Source organism: Lutzomyia longipalpis, chromosome 1, assembly GCF_024334085.1.
Source record: "Lutzomyia longipalpis isolate SR_M1_2022 chromosome 1, ASM2433408v1".
In the NCBI taxonomy this organism is placed as follows: domain Eukaryota; kingdom Metazoa; phylum Arthropoda; class Insecta; order Diptera; family Psychodidae; genus Lutzomyia; species Lutzomyia longipalpis.
The window spans coordinates 5,033,472-5,055,230 of record NC_074707.1 but is presented as its reverse complement, the minus strand read 5'-3'; the positions used below and the strand labels follow the sequence as shown (position 1 = coordinate 5,055,230).

At 40.3% G+C, this 21,759-nt stretch overlaps 4 protein-coding genes across 4 annotated transcripts in view; 2 read left to right on the top strand and 2 right to left on the bottom strand.

Annotated features, from left to right (window-relative positions):
* LOC129786719 (glutamate-rich protein 2) overlaps positions 1-21,759 on the top strand; it is an 871,459-nt gene that overhangs the window by 662,180 nt on the left and 187,520 nt on the right. The window lies entirely within an intron of this gene.
* Positions 1-21,759, top strand: part of LOC129786663 (nuclear cap-binding protein subunit 1-like) — a 303,879-nt gene that overhangs the window by 94,600 nt on the left and 187,520 nt on the right. The window lies entirely within an intron of this gene.
* The window catches only part of LOC129786648 (mucin-2-like), a 247,544-nt gene that overhangs the window by 38,265 nt on the left and 187,520 nt on the right, over positions 1-21,759 (bottom strand). The window lies entirely within an intron of this gene.
* LOC129786639 (microtubule-associated protein futsch) overlaps positions 1-21,759 on the bottom strand; it is a 72,435-nt gene that overhangs the window by 6,341 nt on the left and 44,335 nt on the right. Inside the window, exons 3-6 of the mRNA XM_055821763.1 lie at positions 14,964-15,136; positions 12,744-12,966; positions 10,955-11,113; positions 410-10,609 (exon numbers count right to left, since the gene is read on the bottom strand). Of these exons, the coding sequence (XP_055677738.1) occupies positions 410-10,609; positions 10,955-11,113; positions 12,744-12,966; positions 14,964-15,136 (10,755 nt within the window). The remainder of the gene's footprint in view (positions 1-409; positions 10,610-10,954; positions 11,114-12,743; positions 12,967-14,963; positions 15,137-21,759) is intronic.

Genomic DNA, 21,759 nt, shown 5'->3' with positions numbered 1-21,759 from the left:
AACGACGGATTTGGCGGCAAAAATGACAGATCGGATATAGAAGTTTAATTTATCGCGTAAACCAATGGGGATGCCTAACCCCGAGAAATCAGTACTTTTCGTGAGGCAGCAGGTTCTTCCGATCAAAAGAAGGGATCAATTTGCACAATTCCACTTGCAATCGAAAGTACATTTAATTAGCTCTCGATTGATCCCTATGCCTATCTCATCATCGAAATGACATTATTAATATAAAAAAAGTTAGTGTTTCTCGGGAATCGGTCGAGATTGATCGAGATTCGAGAATTCCTCATACATTTTGGTCAACAAAAAAAGTGACTTTTCTTCACAGAAAAAGAGGTTATACCATCCCCTTGCGTAAACCAAAACGAACCCTAAAAGCACAAAAGAATTAAAAAAAAAAACTTACCCAAGTCTTTATTCTCCCACGTTTGCTTCGCCTCGAGGAGAGCATTGTAGACATCACGGCTGGGTTCTGTGCCGGAGAAGACGTAGTAGCGCGCCCGGACACGCTTAAAGAATTCCACGTGGGAGTAGTAGGAATTCCCATGGTGCGGCACATAAGTGAGATCAATGTAAATGGGACTTGTGTTCTTCTTCGCCTTAATCGGTGATTCTGAGCGCTTTCGCAGATTCTTTTCGTTGTTCATCTTTGTCTTGCTTATGATGAGCTTCCTCTCCTTCTTTGGTGTAGTCTTAATCTCATTCTCTGCCGCCATTGGTGCAGGTGATGGGAGTCCCAGGGGCTTGCCCCACGATGCCAGCAGGTCATCCTTCTCCTTTTGCGCTGCAGCAGTTGTTGTGGTTGTTGTCGTTGTTTGAGATGTTGTGGCTGAATGGGTTGTTTCTGTGTGTTTTGTTGTCTTCTGAACGTCTTCAAGGTGGAAGGTGGTTTCCTCTTGAACAATTGTTGATTGCTGCTTTGACGGTGAGAACTCATACTTTGACGTAATGCTGGACACAACTTCAGGCCCACGAGCCTGGCGGGTATCTTCCAATGCCTTCTCAAAGTCCAAATCAGCCTCATCGAGGAATTTGTGATCGATACTCTTCTTACTCTCCAGAGATTCAAGGCTTATCTTGGTGGTTGTAATTATGGTTTCTGCAGGTTCATCTGGGAGTGCTCCATAGATGGAGGCACTCATGGGATCTGGCCGATATGTGGCTGAAATGGGAATGGCGGATTTAACTTCCTCACTTCCGTACTGAGGTGGAATGTCGTCTTGGCTCTCGTCCAAGTCGAATTCCGAACGTTTGCTCACACCAGAGCTTGATCTCTGAAGGTCGTAGTCATAGGTGAATTTACTGGCTGCACTCAGTGGGGAACTACCAACTTCTTCATCACTCACAAGTTTATCCTCACCATGAATTGCTGAAGGCAACTCTTCGACTTTCTTCTGACTCTCAACTTTGGCGTCTCCGGGCTTCTCAGTTGTAACTACTTCTGTCTTTGTGATTGTTGTTGATCCACTGCTGTGGCTCTCCTTCTCTTCTGTCACCTTAGATTCGGACACAACTGTGCTGGTTGTTGTAACTGTTGTGGTTACAATTTCCTCCGTGCTGGGACTGATTTTTGGGAATGGCGTTGTTGGTTGTGGGGAATCTTCTGATGCCTCACCAGCAGAACCCAGACCATAGGATGTTGCAATGGACTTGGAAACACTTTCAGAACTCGTTACACCTGATGCACCAGGGCTGGATTTCCCCGAAACATCCTTTGGTGTGGACATTGCTGAAGCTTCCGTTGATGGGGTAGCCTTAACACCTGGGCTAACAGGTGCAGTTGGAGGTGTCTTTGTCTCCGTTGAATCTTTCTTTTCATCCCCAGTTGTTTTTGCATCTTTCAGCTTGAGATCTTCCGGGAAGTCCTTTGTTGAACTTGTAGCAGTAATTTCAACCTTTGTTGTTTCAATCTTTTCGGAAACTTTACTTTCCACCTTCTCAGATATTTTCTCCACCTTCTCCGTGACATCATCAACTGTCTCAACAATTTTCTCCGTAACTATTTCAGCTACTTTTTCCACTTGAGAGGAAATTCCCTGAATTTCAGCTTTGAAACTCTCCGCAAGCTTATCAACAACGGATTTCTCTTCGGATTTCTTATCGGATGACGATAGTGGGGATGATTTTCCACTTGTACTGAGTTCTGGAGATAATTTCCCGGCACAAACTTCATTTTCCGGTGAAATTGACATCTTCCTCTCCATGTCCAGGGGATCTGAGAATTTCTGATCTGGAATTTCTTTTTCTGTGAAGGAATCACAACCACTCTGTGGGCGTTGTTCATTGATTACTTTTGACAGAGCTTCAGCATCATCTTTGGTGTACTCAACCACCTCATCCAGGGCCGAGAGTGGTCGGGAATCGCATCCAGGTCCGTACATACTTGTTACCATGATGGAGGAGACAGATTTTGAGCGAATTTCCTTCAGGAGAGCCTTCTCATCTTCATCACGATCACTGGCAACGGATGATGATCGTGAGCGTATCTGATGACTCGGGGATTTATCACTAGCTTGACTTGCCACGGAGTCAGGACGTGGTGAAACCGACATCTCCCTCGGATACTTTTCATCCGCATCACTGAGAGATGATCCCGGTCGTGATGTTTCCATTTTCTTCGGGGCAGGTGTTGGTGGTGGAAGGACTTTGGTAACTTCCGGAGATATTTTTGTGGAATCTACCTCACTCACGTGGCTCTGCTGAGATTCCGGACGTGAACTCTCTTTCTGTACTTCTGGACTTGGAGTTTTCTTTCCCATCTCATCAACATGACTAGCAGATGATGCTGGACGCGATGTTTCCTTGAATTCTGCTTTGACACCTTGATCTTTTGTATCACTTGCGTGACTTGCAGCGGATACTGGACGCGATGAGTCTCTGATTTCCTGAGATTTTTCCTGTGGCTTTTCATCTTTCACGGAAGCAACTGACTGTGGACGTGGAGATGTCTCCTTTGAGGATGGCTTCAGTTCTTCATCATCTTTACCACTAGCGGCGGATTCTGGACGTGGTGATTTCTCTTGTGCTTTGGATAGTTCTGATGATTTCTGTGGTTCAGGTGTTTTTGATGGATCCAAAAGTTTTTCTTCTGGACTTTTGGTGATTTCTGATGATTTAACTTCTCCCTTCTCACTTGCAGCTGATTCAGGTCTGGATGTTTCCTTTGATGCAGCCTTGGAGTCTTCTACGGACTTCTTGCCATCTTCCTCTTTGCCAATGGCTGATTCTGGACGAGATGATTCCTTTGATGGTGGCTTTGGTTCTGGAGTTTTTTCTTTAGATTCATGGCCGGTTTCAGCTTCTTTCACACTTCCCTGAGATTCTGGACGAGATAATTCTTTAGGTGGTGATTTTGTTTCTTCGAGTTTGTCTTTTTCAGGGGAAACCTTTCCGGAAGGTGCTTTCTGCTCCGCATCTTGTGCATGTTTCTCACTCATTCTTGATTCAGGGCGTGATGCATCTTTCTTGTCTTCTTTGGCATCATCTTTAGCGTCTTTCTCACTAATATGACTGGCAACTGAAGCTGGTCTGGATGTATCTTTTGGTGCTTCCTTGTCTTTGTCACTGGCAGCTGATGCAGGTCGTGATGGTTCTTTTACCTTTAATTCCTCACCTTTATCACTCACATGACTAGCAACGGATTCTGGCCTTGAAGCTCCTTCCTTAGGGGGACTCTTTACGTCTTCATCGACTTTGTCAGGAACATCTTTAGCACTAGCAGCAGATTCTGGTCTAGACGCCTCTTTTGATGGGACTTTGGCTTCTCCCTTTGCCTTTGCAATTTCTTCCTTCTCCGCAGAAGAATTAGGTCTTGATTGTTCCTTTGATGGAACTTTTGTATCATCTTTATCACTCACAACAGATGCAGGTCTTGAAGGTTCTTTTGATGGAACTTTTTGATCTTCTTCAGCTTTAGGACTTTCCGATTTTGCACCAGCACTAGCAGCTGATTCTGGTCTTGATGGTTCCTTTGAAGGTGCTTTGCTTTCACCTGGTGCAGCAGGTGAATCTGCCTTTGTGATGATTTCTTTGTCGTCTTTTACACTGGCCGCGGATTCTGGCCTAGAAGCCTCCTTGGAAGTCTCCTTAACATCACCATCGATTTGAACATCTTTCCCACTTGCAACAGACTCCGGCCGAGAAGCATCTGTAGGTGATCCTTTTGAAGGTGCTTTATCATCGACTTTAGGAGCTTCTTCTTTAGCACTTGCTGCGGATTCAGGTCTTGAGCTTTCTTTAGATGGCCCCTTGCTTTGTTCTTTGACTTCATCATCGGTTTTAGGGGCTTCATCTTTCGCAGCAGGTTCTGGAGTTGATTCTTTGGAAATTTTCTTTTCCTGTAAAGCTTCTTCCTTGGCACTAGCAGCAGATTCTGGTCGAGATGGCTTCTTGGAGGCTTCCTTTGATGGTTCTTTTAATTCCCCATCAATTTTAGGAGTTTCTCCTTTAGCACTTGCAGCAGATTCTGGTCTAGATGGTTCTTTGGATGAACCTTTTGAAGGTTCTTTTAATTCTCCTTCAGTTTTGAGTGCTTCCTCTTTTGCACTGGTGGCAGATTCTGGCCTTGAAGCTTCTCTTGATGGTTCTTTGGAAGGCTCTTTTAATTCTTCCTCAGTTTTAAGTGCTTCTTCTTTTGCACTAGTGGCAGATTCTGGCCTTGAAGTTTCTCTTGATGGTTCTTTGGAAGGCTCTTTTAATTCCCCATCAATTTTAAGTGCTTCCTCTTTTGCACTTGCAGCTGATTCGGGTCTTGAAGCTTCCTTGGATGAAATTTTAGATGCATCATCAATTTTTGGGCTTGTTCCTTTCTCACTTGCAACTGATTCTGGCCGAGAAGCCTCCTTGGAAGATACTTTAAGTTCCTCTTCAGTCTTCGCAATGGCATCTTTTTCACTCACATGACTAGCAACTGATTCAGGACGAGAGATTGCACGAGAAGCATCAAGTTTATCAGCATCTTTTTCAGGTGATTTTGGTTTTGGAGATTCCTTAGCAGCTGATTCAGGACGTGATGATTCTTTGGCTTCTTCCTGTTTATCAGATTTATGACTAGCTGCCGACTCTGGTCTCGATGGCTCCTTTGAGGCTGATACTTTTAGGTCTGTTTCAACTTTGACTTCTTCTTTGTCTCCAGCAGCTGATTCTGGTCTTGAGGCTTCTTTGGATGCTGGTTTGGAGTCTTCTTTGTCGACTTTTTCATCAGAAATCTTATCACTAACATGACTAGCTACAGATTCGGGCCTTGAAGCTTCCTTAGGTGGAGATTTTGATTCATCTGGAAGGGATTTACCATTGTCACTTGCTACTGATTCTGGTCTTGATGGCTCTTTAGAAGCGGAAACTTTGGTGTCTGCTTCTTCCTTTGCAACAGATTCAGGTCGTGATGCTTCTTTTGGTGGTGTTGGTGAAGGAGTTGGTGCTTTAGTTTCTTCTTTCTTTTCACTAGCAACTGATTCAGGACGAGAAGGTTCCTTGGAAGCTGCTGCTTCTTTGTCATCTTTCTCACTGACAACTGAAGCTGGCCGTGAAGATTCTTTCGGCAGCTCTGTGACAGATTCAGGACGAGAAGGTTCCTTTGAGGCTGTTTGTGCTGCTTCTTTCTCATCTTTCTCACTGACAACTGAAGCTGGTCGTGAAGATTCTTTTGGCAGCTCTGTTGCAGATTCAGGACGAGAAGGTTCCTTTGAGGCTGTTTGTGCTGCTTCTTTCTCATCTTTCTCACTGACAACTGAAGCTGGCCGTGAAGATTCTTTTGCAGGATCAGCGGCAGATTCAGGACGAGAAGGTTCTTTAGAAGGTGCTAAATCCTTCGAAGCAACAGATTCAGGACGAGAAATATCCTTTTCATCTTTTGGAGGTGATTTCTCTCCTTGTGCTTCAATTTTAACTTCTTCAACCTTCTCTTGTGGTTGCTCGTGATCCTTTTCAATTTCCTCCACGGATTTGACGCTTGTGTGACTAGCAGCTGATTGTGGTCTCGATGAATCCTTTGCACTCAATGATGTTTCATCCTTTGTCAAATCCTTCTCACTCTGAATACTCAGGGCTGATTCACGGCGAGATTCACCTGCTTCAGCTAATTTAGCTTCTTCTGCAGCATCTTTTGCAGGTGATGCGGGTGCTTTGGCGTCCTTCCCTTCAATCTCACCCTCTGCCTTTTGCTGAACTTTCTCCGAAAGCTCGTGCTTGTCCTTTTCTTCAATGGAAATTGGAGATGTCTTAATTTCTGGCGTTGATTTTCCAGATTCAGGCTTTGATTCACTCGGAATGGATTTAATGCTTGTTGAAGATGATTTTTGGGAATCCATATCCAAGCTCAAGTCGTGCTTTTCCTCAACAGGAGCTTCTGTTTTTACTTCCGCTGCTTTTACGTCGTCCTTGATGTCTTTTGCAACATCTGGAGATGCTTTCCCAGAGACAACTTCGGGTGTGAAGATAATGGTACCCTGTGGGCATATTTCAGTTTCCTCGCCACCATCTTCACTGCTGGCTGTAACCAACATTCTCTGAACTGTTGTTGCTTCAGTGTCACTGCGGGCACTTTCACGTGAAAGCTTCCTCTCGAGTTCTTCTGGATCAAAATCAGGGATGATTTCTTCGAGATCTTTGTCAGATTTGAGTACTTCAGCAACATTTGCCACAATCTTGGCAACTTCTTCGGGAGTTCGTGGTGAAATTGATCTCTTGGGCTCCTTAAGTTCGGGAGATTTTGCAGTATCTGTGTGCTCTGCGATCTCTTTGGCTTCCTTCTCTTCGGGGGATGATTTGGGAGCTTCTGGTTCTTTATCTGCAACAATTGTGGGAATTGCTGCGTCTTTAATTTCGGGTGTTTTCCTTGGAGGTGAATCCCTTTCCTCCTCATCTTCCTCCTTGATGTCATTGAGATTGGAATCCTCACGTTCGAATGCTGTGTACTTGATGTCTTCAATTTGGAAGGAGGACATCGTGCCACGGGGTGGTGAAGCTTCTCTATCCTCATCAGCATGTTCTGGAAGTTGTTCCATAATTTTCACATCAGCACCAATGAGCCTCTCGGGTTCCTTTACGGGGGAATCTAGGGTTGTTATGTGAGTCTCTCGGAGTTCCGTTGTGAAACCTTTAATTTCATACGAAGGAATTTGAGGTATTTTCTCAACTGCAGCTTCGGCTTCCTTTGCAATTTCTTGGAGCTTCTCATCTGGGCTTGGTGTTTTCTTGCCCAAATCTTCGACTTTGTCCACAACAGACTTTATTGTGTCTGTAATTCCACCGAGGAATGATGAAATTCCACTCTTGGCCTCTTCAGCAGCTTCCTTGACATCTTGTGTGAGTTCTGTGATCTTTGAATCAACCTTTGCTGCTGTTTCCTTGAATTTATCATCAATTTCTTTGCCAACATCTTCGAGTTTCTCTGAAGCTTTCTCTGCTGCATCCTCAGCTGCCTTTGTGGCTTCATCCACCTTCTCCTGAACAGCTTCTTCGGTCTTTTTGACTTCTTCCTCAACTTCTTCTTTCACTTCGGCAATTTTCTCTTCAACGTTATCAACTTCAGCATCAATTTTATCTTCAACTTCCTTAATTTCCTCTTTGACTTCCTCAACTTTGGTTTCAGCTGCCTTTGTAAGGGTTTCCTGTATATCCTTTGTGAGATCCTTAACTTCTTCAACGAGATCCTTAACTCCTGGCGGTGATGGAGCCTTCTCCACCTCAACGTCCTCCTTTGCTGTCTCTTCTACCTGAGGCTTTGCGGTCACTTCGGTTACAGTCTTTGATTCCTCCTTGTCCTTAATCTTATCTTGTTCTTTCCTATCTACTTCAGTCTCAACTTTGCTCTTTGCATCAGCAATCACAGCATCTTTACTCTCAGGCGCAGAAACGGTATCGTACGACACGTAATCCACTTCCTCATGCACTGGCAAGTCAGCCACCTCATCGGGTGTCTTAATGATGTCCCTCAGTGGGGTCTGTTGTGCGGAGAATTGCATTCTTCCGGGCACAACACGCTCCACCAGCGGTTCAGACATTTTTGGTGGTGAAGCGGCGGCAACAGTGGGTGCTGCGGCCACTGCTGTAGCACTCTCAGGCATATCCGTTTCCTTTGTTTCCTCCTTCACGTACTTTTCCTCAATTATGAGATCCTCCTTGATCTCATCGAGCGGGATACGCTCATCTTCAGGCAAAGTGGGTGCAGTTGTAGCTCCGCTTTCAATTGTTGCTGAAATCTTCTCATCTGGCTGACTTTCCGGGAGATTCTGCTCAGCCACATCTTTCCCCGTTCCACCTGCTTGTTCTACCTCAATATCCCCGTCATCCTTTGTCTCGGTTGTCTTCTTTGTGCTGCTCAACTTATCTTCGGGACTTGGTGTGGACATTTCTTCGGTTTTTGGTGCAAGTTCCCCCTCCTTTGCCGCCTTGGCAATTTCCTTTGCTGATGAAATAATTTCCTGAACTTCCTCACCGAGTTTCTCAACCATTTCCGCATCTTTTTCTTGTGTAGCATCATCAATTTCAATCGTTGCTGCACCTTCGATTATCTGCACAACTTTTGGTTTATCCTCATCTGCCTTTTCCTCTTCCTCAACCTCCTCCTTCTCTTCGGCAATCTCCTGACTAGCTTTGCGCTTCTTCTCAGACTCTTCGGAATCTCGTTGGTACTTCTGAATCTCCTCCTCCTTTGTCATGCTACTTTCGGGTTCATTAATTGAATCTTCAGTGTACTGCTCAACTTCTTCCTTCTCAATGATCAGATACTCTTCCTCTTCTTCAGCTTCCGTTGTGCTGTCTTGCTTGGAGATGTCTGCGGCAAGATCACGATGCTCAGCTAGGAGTTGCTTCTGTCGGGCATTCTCTTGATCACGCTTGAAGACAGCTTCAATTTCACGAACTGCTTCCTGTTCTTCCTTCAGCTCATCCAATTCTCTCTGCTTTTCCGGATCCACGACCGCTTCTTCCGTTGGAACCTTCCTGCCGGCATCATCGGCACTAGGGGTTGAGACAAGGCTGGAATCTGTGGTGCCACCCTTGTCAATCTTTGCCTTCCGCAGCTTTGAATCTCTGTCCACTTTGCCCATAATGCGGGATTTTATGGGGCTCCCGGGGCCAACTCTTCGTGGTGGAGATTCCCCTTTGGGGCGACGAGAGATGGGCTTGCGCTCAACCTTCACAGGTTGTTCCTTCTTCTCAGATGGCTTCGCAGGGGCTTTAGCTGGAGCTGCTGTCTTCTGCTTCGATTCGAGCACTTTGCGATTATTGGCTTCTTTGGTGCTCTTTGCTGGTGTACTTCCTGGGCTTGAGCGCATTGGACGTGGAGCTGCTTTAGCTTTTGCCTCCACCTTTGTTGCCGTTCCATTGACCATCTTTGCGTCGGCAGAAGTTTTCTTGGGGGTTGATGTTGGGGAGGATTTTGTCGTGGAGGAATCCCTCTTTTCATCCTTCTTCGCCATTGATTTGGGTGGTCGTGAATCAATTCGGGATTTTATGGGGGCTTTTGCATCAACCTTTGCCTTGGCTTTGGCCTCAACTTTGGGCTTGGACTTGGTTTCACCGTCTGTATCCTTGCTGGATTCCGTCTCAGTCATCTCATCGGCTTTCTTCTCATCCTCAACACTCTTGGGCACTTCAGTGTCTTTTCGTTCATCGTCTGACTTTGCATCGGCATCACTCTTCTTCTCCGCAAGTTTGGGTTTGACTGTCTTGGCGGTGGAAGCTTTGGGAGCTGCCTTGGCTTGCTTGTCAATCTTGAGGTCTTCAGTGGAGCTCTCCATTTGCCCATTGAGCTTGCTTTCCTTGATCTTATTGTCCGCCTGGGCTGATTTGAGTTTATTATCCAGGACACGATTGTCTCGTTCCGATGGCACTTTCGATGGAACCTTCAGGATAGCTTCCTGGAGGAGTTTTGCATTATCAATAGGCGGCGGAGCAGCACGAAGGGCCTTCTTTGCATACGCCGATTGCACCAAGCTGGGAGCAATGGACTTCCCACTGCACACGGGATGCTTCATAAATTCCAAATTCCTAATCTTATCGAGACCTTCGATGATTTTGTAGTCAGGAGTACTTCCGGGGAAGAGGATACGCGTAATGGTGTCCTCGGGGTTTGCCGGCTGCCACACGAGTAGGGCACAAATGGACACGAGATTCTGTATCGGGAAGCTGAATTCTTTGGCATCGCGTGACATGAAGAGACTCGAATCACCAGCTGCCCATTTGTGCAGGAACTCCTTCACCTCTTTGGCATCACGTGACGGGCTTATCACATACATATCGAGAGTCCCATGTCCAACTTTGTGGTACAAATTGATTGGTTCCACATCCCTGTAGCACATTTGTGGCTTCAAGTTGATCCCACGGAGATTCGCCACGAGCTGATGACCCTTCTCGTTGAGATCAATGAGAAGGGGATCGCGATCTTTATCACCATCGGGACTCAGGGCGTTCTTGCGTTCGGGGATGTTGCAGAAAAAGTGCCCAATTTGCGGGTACACCTGCCCGTGCTGTTTGCGCTCAACCACAGCACTGATGCCGTTGATGTTGCAATTGTTGATGCGCGTCATCAGCACGGCATCGAGACGATCCAAATGTCGGGCAAAATCCCAGAAACACGCCTTCCGATTGAATCCTCCGTCGACTGAAAAGCGCCAAAGAAAAAAGCTCAATTAATCGATCTCCTTCAACACACTCTCTCCTCCCCCTGAAAAAGCTCCTTCACACTTGTCCGAAAAATAAAAGAAATGATAAATTGATTAATTAAGTCTTGAGGGTGGTTTTGTGTCTTAAAGAACCCGCATAAAAGATCCCCCGCACCCTCACAATTTGCTCTCGAGAAATGCTTAATTTAGTAAAATAATCAAGTTCAAAAGAAAATTTTCCATTGAATACACCGTTGGGAGCTTTTAGGGGAGGAGGGAGAAAACTTTACAGCAGCGCAGCATAATCGATTGAGATGGAAGTTTATGTTGGTTTGAAAACTCACCCAGCATGTTAAATCCGTTAATTCCAAAGAGTGCCGCATCGCCCTGTCCCCCGGGGAAGACATAGAGTGTTGGATGACTGAAGCGGATATTACCGACGACATCTGATGTCTCCAGAAGCTCATGAAGACCCGCCGGACTCACCATGGGCGCCAAGTAGTCTATTTGGAGTGGAGCCAATTAGTGTCTCATTGCCTCGCGTACAAATTGCACAATTTTACAACAATTTTGCCTCTCCTGGATCATGTTCAAAGGTCTCCCTTTTCACTTCCACCCAACACCCACCCTTTGCAAAACAAATCCCAGATTTTAGCTTTTTTTCCCTCGCAATGAAGAAGCTTTTAACAACCCACAAGAGAGAGCTTTAGTGCAGCAACTTTTGCTTCATTTTCACACAAATAAAAATCTTATAAGTGGGGCTCAGGAGGAGCTTTTTCCACCTCCACCCCAGCTCTCTGCACAAGTTCAAGTTAATTTGTAATTCATATATGGAGGGAGTGGTACAAGATGGAATTTAATGGAATCATGACGATGTGTGCAAGATTATTTGTTTTTCAACTTTTCTCTTTTCCCAACCACGCTGGAAAACTTTCGAGACATCCATGTTCTTTTTGCTTACATGGAGCGAAAAAAAATTACTCGTGTGTTCTCATATGAAAATCTGCAAGCAAAGCTCTGCGAAAATGTGGGAATTTTCGCATAGGGGTGGGTGGGGTAAATTGGAATTTGTTTTTGGGGAAAGAATGGAAAATTTGCAATGCATTGGATTTTGCAAAAACTTTCAAATTTCCATGAAAAAGATTTTGTGGAAAAATAGTTTCTAAATGGATTTGCTCGGGAAAGGAGTTTAGTCATTGTTGTGTGGAAAAAGTTCTCATTAGAGGGGAGAATTGGAGCACATTTAAGGCAGGTCAATGTTAAAATAAGAGAAGAAAAATTGACTAAAGAAAATTCCAATTTTCGAATAAGAATTGTTCAGAAAAGATCGCAAAGATTTTGTTCAAAAATCCAAACAATGACGTCACTATTGTTTGTTGTCTTTTTTAACCCTTTGTCGTCCACGTGAGACATAAAATCATTGAAACATTCGACATTTTCTTTTTTCTTTCATCTAAATTATGTAAATTCAACGCTTTTCTAACGTAAAAAATCAATTAAATTCATTAAAATTCAGAAAATGTAATATTTTAACGTTTTAGAATTTGGAGATTTTCTTTTTTGATCCTCTATAAAATTACGTGGATCCAGATTATCCCTTCAATTTTGAGGCATATTTTACTACAACAATGAATAAACTCCTTTTTTCAATTCTTACAAAGTTTGATTTCAAAATAATTTTGGAAAAACAATTATAGAGAAATTTTAATGAAATTGTCTGGAAAAGTCTCAAAAAATTTTCTTTTTTTTTCGAATTTATTTGTTTTTCAGAAAAAAAAAGTTTTATGTTGCTTTTATCGCTATTATGCTATTTATGAATTTATATATAATTTTTATAAAAGACTTGTTAAACTGACTTGTCGTAGTCAGTAATAATCGATCCTATTTACCCCAATTAACCTAATGATTAATTTTATAAAAACTATCAAAATATTCGTAAAAATTTCTCTTTTTATATAAAATCTGTAAACAAAAGAATTTAATTTAACTCCCAATTTATGCTTGAATTTATTCCTTCTCTCCCCAATTTTCCCAATTTTGTTTATAAGGCAAACTTTTCATGATCCAGAAATTCATTTTCCCCAATAAATTGAATCAAGAGAATTCAAGAAAAAATTCTGGAAGAATTCTTACCAATAAATGCGTTGATTTTATCACTTCCAGAATTGAGAACATCCACCGGATTGATGCGAATTTTGCACAATTTTGCATAATTCTTCTCCGGCAGGGATGTCCAGAGTCCCGCAGCAGCGCAGTGAATGTCCATGGTGATGGTGTCCGGATATGCACGGATAACACGCTGAACTTCGTGCTCCTGGAAGGCTTCAGCAAAGTCCGACACGGAGAATGTTCCATCCTGCAGAGAAAGAAAATCATTCCGGTGAGTTTTTTTTCTTTCTTTTTTTTTCCGCTCCCCGCTTTTTTTCCGGGGGTGGTTTTCCCGCTTCACGTAGAACGTGGAGAGGAGAGGAGAGAAAGTTTGTTGGAAAGAAGAAGTAGGAAATGATTATACGGCTGATGTTATCAATTATGAATTGCAAAAGCGCGTGAATTTCATCCATTTTTCAAGATGATGCGGAATTTTTCCCTTTGCAACTTTTATCCCTCAAAATTACCCCAAATGTGGAATTTTCCCCCCAACCCCTCTTGCCTTCAATAATGCACTGAATTTCCCAGAAGAAAGAGAAATAGAGAAATTTTCAGTGAGAAACTTTTCTGTGACGATAAATCACAAATTTTATTTGCAATTCGTAGCAGGAGTTGAACGTTGGTAAAATGGAATTTGTTGCAAGTTATTAATAATTAATTATTCTGAAGGATTTTCCACGCTGCTATGTACAAAAAAGACAACACAGAGCCAATCTAGGGATGGTTGTGGCTTTTGAGTGAACATGCCATGGGAGAGAAGGTAAAAGCTCATCATGCAAAGTGTAGAGCTTTCTCTCATTTTGTTGCACGTTGAAATGGGAAGAGGTGATATTGCAGAAACACGGAGAAATTTAATTTCCTGCAAAATTTCATTCTATGCCGCATTTCGTGGACTTTTTGCATGCACATTGAGTTGCATTTTCAAGCTTTTTACGGTACATAGTAGTTATAATTAAACTTGGATCTATATTCATATTATTTTCATCATTTTCATACTTTTATGTGTTTGATTAAAATTTATTGCTTGAATATTTATTATTTTACATCAGATTTTAATGCAATTTCTACAATTACAATTACTCAAATCTTCTTTTTACCCTCAAAAGAATCTTCTGAAAATCCTTCTAAATGTGTTAATATTAAAATTTAGATGAGAGTGGATGAATATCTCTCAATGTAATCCTTTTAGCGTCCTTTTGCAGTAATTAAAGGAGATTTTCAAGGCACGAAAGCCGGAGAAACATTAAGAGCAAAAAAAGAGAGAATTGTTGAAGGAAAAGGAAGAAAAAGCTTCCAATTAGAACTTTTTTATAGAGCCCACAAAGCTGAAACACGTAATATGCAAATTTAGTGTAAGAGCGGGTGAAAATGGTTCACCATGTAAATCCTTCTTCAAACACTTCCTGTGTTAGTCGGTGGCGTGATAACATTCTCTCAAATGATAAATAAATAGAAAAGGAGTAAAAGAATGGAAACTTGAGTGGCATGTAATCGATTGATTTTTAGTGAGAGAGATATTGTTGGGATAGTACAAGTTTTTGGCTCTAAGAGATTGAACGTTTCTACGAAAAAGTTTTTATTTGACTTTACAGTATCGTACAGAAAACTGTGAGTATTTTCTCTAAGAGAATTTTCAAGGAATAACAGAAAAAATTAAGATTTTTGGCGCTTAGACAATGTTCTTTTGATTTCTTTAGAGAAAAAAATAGCCAAAATCTTTGATTTGATATAAAATTATTTATTATTTATTATTTTATTCATTTTATGTAAAGAAAATCTTTGAAACAATCTTGTCCAAAACTTTCTTGACCATTATTTCCAAACAAGCTCTGTCCGCGTGCCTTTGGGGTTGGATTGAGGGTTATTTTGGGGTGAGCCACGTGTGCCACAAAATTGGGGCAGAAGACAAGGAGTTTCCTATTGTCTTGGAAAACTTCTGAGGGAGAAAAGTCTTTCTCAACACAATCATTATTGCAATACGAGGAAATAGAAGTGGAAATAGTCAATTTTCTTCCTTTTTTCTTCTTCTTTACAAAAGAATATTGAAGATAAATTGCACTGATAGTCTTGGGAAAGTCTTTCTGGGAAATCCACCCCTTCTTTCCCGTTTAATCATACGACAGATTTTCCTTTAGGATGCTACTTGTAGGGGAGGAGGGGGGAGAAATGAATGTGGGATTGAATGGAGTAAGAGTTGGTGCTTACCTGCAAAATCCAAGATCCATTTCCGGCGAACGTGTAGCCAGCGTGAATGATGTGTCTGTGACGAGTGAAGCTGCTCAGGAGATTTCTCATACATTGAATCAATGTATTGTACTGGGGATGAATCAGAATTTCCGTAACTAAATTCTCACTAGCGTACTGTATCAATCGTTCACCTGTAAATGGAAATATGATGTTATTTTCCCTCTTGAACACACCCCTTAGCCCACATTCAATGGTAATCTCTCCTCTGTGGATTTATCCATCTCTCGCAGAGCTTTTTTCCATTTTTATTTTTTATTTCAATTCTTTCATTTAATAAATAAAATCGGAAAATATGGGAATGGATTACAATTTGAACATATTTCCTCCCCCATTTGCAATTGATGATGATTGAGAATCGATATTTTATCCCCCTCACACACACAGCTATTTTCATCTTCTTCCTGTTTACGTGTAAACGTGCAACTGGATACCTATACCGTGTATAGAATTTACCACCCACACATTTGCTGTAATTAACCCCTTCCGCGTACGATTTCGCACTTTTCCAATTCAGCGATTTATCATGTTTCGGAGACATTTGCGGAACAGATTTTTCAGACAAATAACCTCCCTATATCACGATGTGGGGGTGTTGCAATAAATTTTCATTAAAACATCCCCCTTTTAGGGAGTTCTTTCTCAACGCCCAAACTTCAATCCAAACTACCCCTCAAATCTGCCCCCTTTGCCCTCATTTTGTTAGCTACTCAGTGGAATTCTGTGTACAAACAATCAACAATGATCAATCTATTAGTGATTTGTTTGATTTTGAGATTGATGTTGAGCATTCGCAGTTTAAATTGAAAAATTAATCATTTTGCCCCAATGCGGATTAATCCCAAAATCCAATGTGATTTCAAGCGAGCAATAACATGCCAATATTGACCATTTTGTTGCTTTAAATTCCACCCAAAAATCCTACTTATATAAATTAATTTCTAAATCTGAAAATCAATTTGGAAGTTCTCGTGGAAGTTTAACGCTTCAGAGAATGTCTCAAATAAATTCGAAAACTCCAAGAGATTTTCTCCCAAAACCGCCCCATTCAAGAAGCTTTTTTTTTCAACCAAAAATTCCTTCGTGTAAATATGTAACAGCTGGGAGAGGGATGTTTTTTTCTGTTAAATCGTGCCTGATGAAAAAAATGCCAATCTTGTGTGATGTTTCATGTCGCTCCCAATTTGGCGGGGGGGAGCTAACCAAAATCAGGTACGATTTGTGGATGAGAAAAAAAAGTAATTTAATCTTGATAAAAAAAAGGACGAAGAGATAAATTTGATGTTTGTGTGATTTGAATTGAAATGGGAAGCATATAAGGAAGAAAGTTCGGGGAATTGTTCGTCGGGAAGAGCTGAATTTTCATTTTTATTTTGTGATTTTTAATTTTTAATTTTCTGTATATTTTGCAGAAGTTTTTTGAGAGATTTTTAAAATTTATTATTTTGTCAAGTAAATACTTTAACAATTCTTTTTTTTTTCTAAAAAAAAATTAAAGATATTTTTCTAACACAAAAAAATCAGTTGGAAATTAAATCCTGCAAATACTTCTTGGAGTCCTTTCAAATCCTATAAATACTATTTTAAACACAAGAAAATACCAAAATATTCAAAATTCTCTACATAAATCCCATAAATACTTTGACGAAATTCTTCGGGAATTACAAGAAAATCTTTCTCTGAACTAAATGATACTCTCTGTTGATTTTAAACATTATTAATGACCTCTGTAAATCCAGTAAATCCCACAAGTCCTACCATTACGTACGAGAAAAACTCTAAAATGTTTTTTTTTTCAGTCTTTTATTTTTCTGAAGTTTTCCTAAATAAATTCCACAAATCTTGTAAATATTACAATTACTTTTATGAAATCTCACTTTAAAGATTCCTTTCACTGAGCAACAATTTCGTCCTCAAATCCTCTAAATCCCTTAAATCCGACATTTTACATAAATTCTCCAAAAAGCCTTTTTTTTAGAACTTTTTAAAGATATATTTTTTTCAAAATGTAAATTCTCTAAATTCCATTTAAAACAAAAAATAATTCCTTAATCAACTCCCCAAAATCCACAGAGAAAAATATGTTTTTTATGTAAAAATCATCCCCCTTTCAGCATTATTTCCTCTTCTACCCTCCCGTCAAGTGCTTGAAAAACTTTTATAGAGCAAAAAGCATTCTCCAACTCTCCGTCACGAATATTAGGAAAAGTTAAATTTTCAATTTAATTTTAAATGATTCATACAAAACTTCATCTCTCTCTCTCTCTGAAAATTGATAAAAGCACTGCAGATTTTTTTTTATTATTTTAATGAAATAAGTTGTTTGTAAAAAATTTCTCTGCATAGCATGGAGAAAAAATTCGTCGTAGAAGAAATCGAATTTCAAATGAGAGCTTTCTGATGAAAAAGCTTGATGATTCAATGATTTGAATGTCAATGAGGGATGGAACAAAAGATATCCGAAGGATTTTTGGACTTTCGGTATGAGACAAATGGTGCGTCCTATCAGATCGGCCTAGAAGTGACAATCCCCCCTAGCTTAAGCACTATCTCTCAGGAAAAGTTCTCTGCAAGGATTTAGGGGAGAAAATTCTGTGTATGAGTGTGATTGTAAATGATTCCTTGTGAGCTATTCTGCAGAAATTTTCCTCCACAACTCCATTGGAAGTAATTACTCTAATTGAAAATTATTGAAGGGTTTTCTCTCAGAAGTTGTGTGGAAAAGCCATTCAGTGAATGCGGAAATGGCGTATTGACGGTGGGAAAGTGGTGGCGAGGGGACGTGGGGAGGCAATGCGCTGAGTCAGGATGTCGAGGAGGAAAGCATACCAAAGTGTAGGAAATTGCACATTGAGGATTAGGATGAAAATCTTGCGGGGGAATTTGCTGAAATTGCTCCATATCACTGAACTTCTTACACTCGCGATGGGATAAAATTGCTTAATGACTTTGCTTGTTGATCATTTTTTTTCTCTCTCTTTCATTTTTTTTCTACGTGAATTCAGCTATTTTCCCAGACTATATATGTATGCAATAATGCTGTGCGGCTGATGGTGTGCATGAGATTAAATTTAGAAGTTTATTCGTGTGCAATGAAATGTCGTGAGATAAATTTACTTTGTGTAGTGCGCGCGATTATTTGATGATGATGCTAATTTTAATTGCTCCTGCACACTGGAATTGGATGCAAATGTTCTCTCTTATCATTTTCCATGGAAATCCGATGAATATCCTTTTTCTCACACTTCCTGAGGCTTTATTTTTCACACCTCCACCCACATCCCAAAATAATAATATGATGAATATTTCAATTTAAGCATCAATCATTAATCTCTCTCTCTCTCCTTTTTGGAGCATAGAAGACGTGTCGCTTTTCCCAGAAAGTTCACCAACTCCTAGTACTATTATCTTTGCATTTTGGGGCTTTTCTATATGCTGTGAAAGTATGGGGATTTATCACACAGATGACACCTTCCTATATCCCAAGTGGAGAATATTTGGCTATTTATCATTTGACAAAAAGCTCTATGACAATTTCAGATGGTACATTGTCTCCCCAACTCGCCATTCACTTCTCTGTCTCTCTCTCTGAACGATGGGGCTTCCATTGTTGGCTATATATGTGCATGCATCTCCCTGGGAGACGTGTGACCTCTGACCCCAAACTAACTTCTAAGCCATTCATCTATCTATGTGACAATGGATTGATTCTCTCGTAATTTTCGGTCCTTTATAGCCCAGCACAAAAGCTCTCAAAGACACACAATCAAAGAGCTTCAAATGAATCTTTGCTTTTTGGATGATTTTTTGATTTACCGGAACTTTCCAATTTCCCCCAAAGAGCTTTCTCAATAGAAGAAAATTCACGTGGGAGTTAAACAAAGGAAAAATATCGTCTTTCTAATTTTCTTTTTAAGAAAAGAACATTCAAGGATTTATTTTTCTTCTTTGGGAAACTGAAATATGTTTGGGTATAGCTGCATTAAGAGCTTCATCAGGTACTTCAGCTTAGAGGCAAAATATAACTGCCTATGAAGAAAAATCCACAAATACTTTTAATTAAAACTTTTAAGCCACTGAACAAAATTTCATTCATATGATAAAATCCCTCTATGGATATATTTTTTGTATAAACTAGGAAAAAACGCAATATTGCTTTATCCATTGTTTATAACATTTTACTTCTATTGAATTATCCCCGCGTTCTATATCCCACCCTCAGAGAGCTAAATGGATTTTTTCTGCTTTTTTTTTTGCTAAAAAAACATTTTTTGTAGGTACTTTTTTCCCACGATTTTTCATATATAAAATGAAAGTTATGAGAGAGAGAGAGAGAGTAGAAAAAAAAGCGAGCTTAAGTGCTTGCAACATGAGCTTATTGTTTTTGTGGGAGTAAAGCCACTTGTGAATGAGATTCCATGTTTCAAGCCCCGCATCAAAGAGATGTTTAGGATTCTCCTGGTGAAACACTTTTCCCACCCACAGAACCCGCCCTTGGAGCTTTTTTTGTAGTTATTCTTTCTTCCCGTAAAGTTTGTGAGCTTGCAGCTGTTCTCACAGGAAAACTCTGTGTCTGTCACATTAATTTAGTGTTTGCCGTTAATGTGTTAATGTGGGTCAAGAGGTCATCATACAATTGAAGAGTCATTTAACGATGGGAACTTGTGTGAACAATATTTCACACTCGACAGGAGTTTTTCTTGCGGAGAATTTTCCTTCACAACGCGTGAGTTTTTTTCTCCTTTCCTTTCGTGCAGTATCAAAAGAAAAAATTAACTCATCAACCCTCCACTTCCGACACTTGATGGTATATATAACCTTGAGATAAACGAGTACTTTCGATCTTGAATTTTCTTTTCTTTTCCTCACCCCTGCGGGAGGTATTCCTTCAATAAAGGGATATATGATCTGAGCGATAGTAGTACGGGAGGTATAGTAAAGAAGGGCAAATGAGAAGAGAAATATCATAAAATTGTCGATGTGGCAGGAAGAAAAAAAAAAGCTTTAAGCTCAGTGCTTTTTCTTACACAAAATTTGCGATATCCTTCACACCCGTTCATCCCTTTCGTCTTCAATAAAATTTTTCCCACACGAAGAATATCTCAATAACTCGCCCCACAGCATCTACATATATGTATATAAAAACTACCTCAACTGCTGTGAATATGAATTTTTTCGTCTATTCATTTGAATTTCTTACACTTCCTTTTCATCTTTCGTGCCTTCGTGAAAGGAGATTTCAGCCTTACACACAAAATATATAGGCTTCTCTCCATCCATATCCACCGGACGGGATTTTATTGATTTCCATGCCTTGTGTGGAATTCTCAATGGAAAATTTCCATATTCATCAACATCACACGATTTAAATTTACATCCGTTTCAGCATTGAGGTTGAAGTGAATAGTAGGTAAAAGGCGGAGTGGTTTGGATAATTGACACCAGGACAATGGAAGCGCTGCCTTGAAAGGTTTCTTTAGATTTTTTTTTCCTATATGAGACACAACCCATTTTTTAAATAATTTGTTCATCGAAGACACTCTGTAATGATTTAGTCAATATGACTGATTTGAATAAAATTGAAGAAAAGGTTGATTTTTGGGCATTTCAAAAAATTAATTGGAACAAAGCGCCTATTAGATGTCAAGAAACTGTGGATGAGCTTTTCTAACGACAACAAAAGCAGATTTTCAGTCAATTCTTCAGTTAAAATTGTTTTAACAATTGAACAATTGCTCAAAAAAAATTCTTTTCGTAAGATTTCTTGAGCTTCACGCCCCACACGCCATCTATAACGCCATCTATTGCGCGAATGTATCAAACAATACAAAATCTAACTATAACACTGAAAGCTCAATGATTCCCCTGCATTACAAAAGAGAATTTCAGGGGAGTTCAAGACAAGGTCAAGGATCACCACAATGAGTTGAATGTTTAAGCGAAATTTCACCCACAATGAAGTCCTCTGAATACGTAAGATAAACCACCAGAGGGTGATTTCTAAATTAACACAAAACCCACAAAATTAAATTAGTTTCATCTCTACAACAATAAATCATCATCATGCCCATTTTCTCTCCCTTTCTCTTTTGGTGTTTTATTAGTCAAATCAACTTATATCCTTGATTGATGACTATTCAATACTCAATTACATCCCACAGCAAAATAGAATTTTCCCTTAGATAAAACTTATTTATATAGAATATTTTTGGGTAATGGAGCTTTTGGCTTTTTTTGGGGGGTGGGCTTTGTACGAACACTGATGATCATTTTATTGCTCAATTTTTATTTAATACCATCGATTTTCTTCTTCTCCTCACACACGGGGGGCTTCTATGTAGTATATCCCATCATCTATTCATGAGAAACAAGACTGGAATGTCATTCCAAACATGACTCGCTTTGTGCTCAATGTTTTATGAGAAAAGTGTCACACAATATCCAAATAAAATAAATAAGAGACGCATTTAATTAAATGATTTCTTCCTCCTCATCTCGCTCTATGAACTTGTTGTTTGGGAGAAAAGAGCTTTTTAGTGGTGGAACTTTAACATGACGTTTAGGGTAAGACTTTGCGTGAAAGTTTTGCTATAGAATTATCATTTCAAAGGGAAGCTTTTCAAGATCTCTCACTCTGTGTGCTTGTGTGCATCCACAAAGTGCAGCATTTAAGCTATCATTGAACAACACTTGAAATTCCTTCAGTGAGTGTTGAAAGTTTTGTGCATCTTAGAAAGTGATAAGAGGGGATGATGGC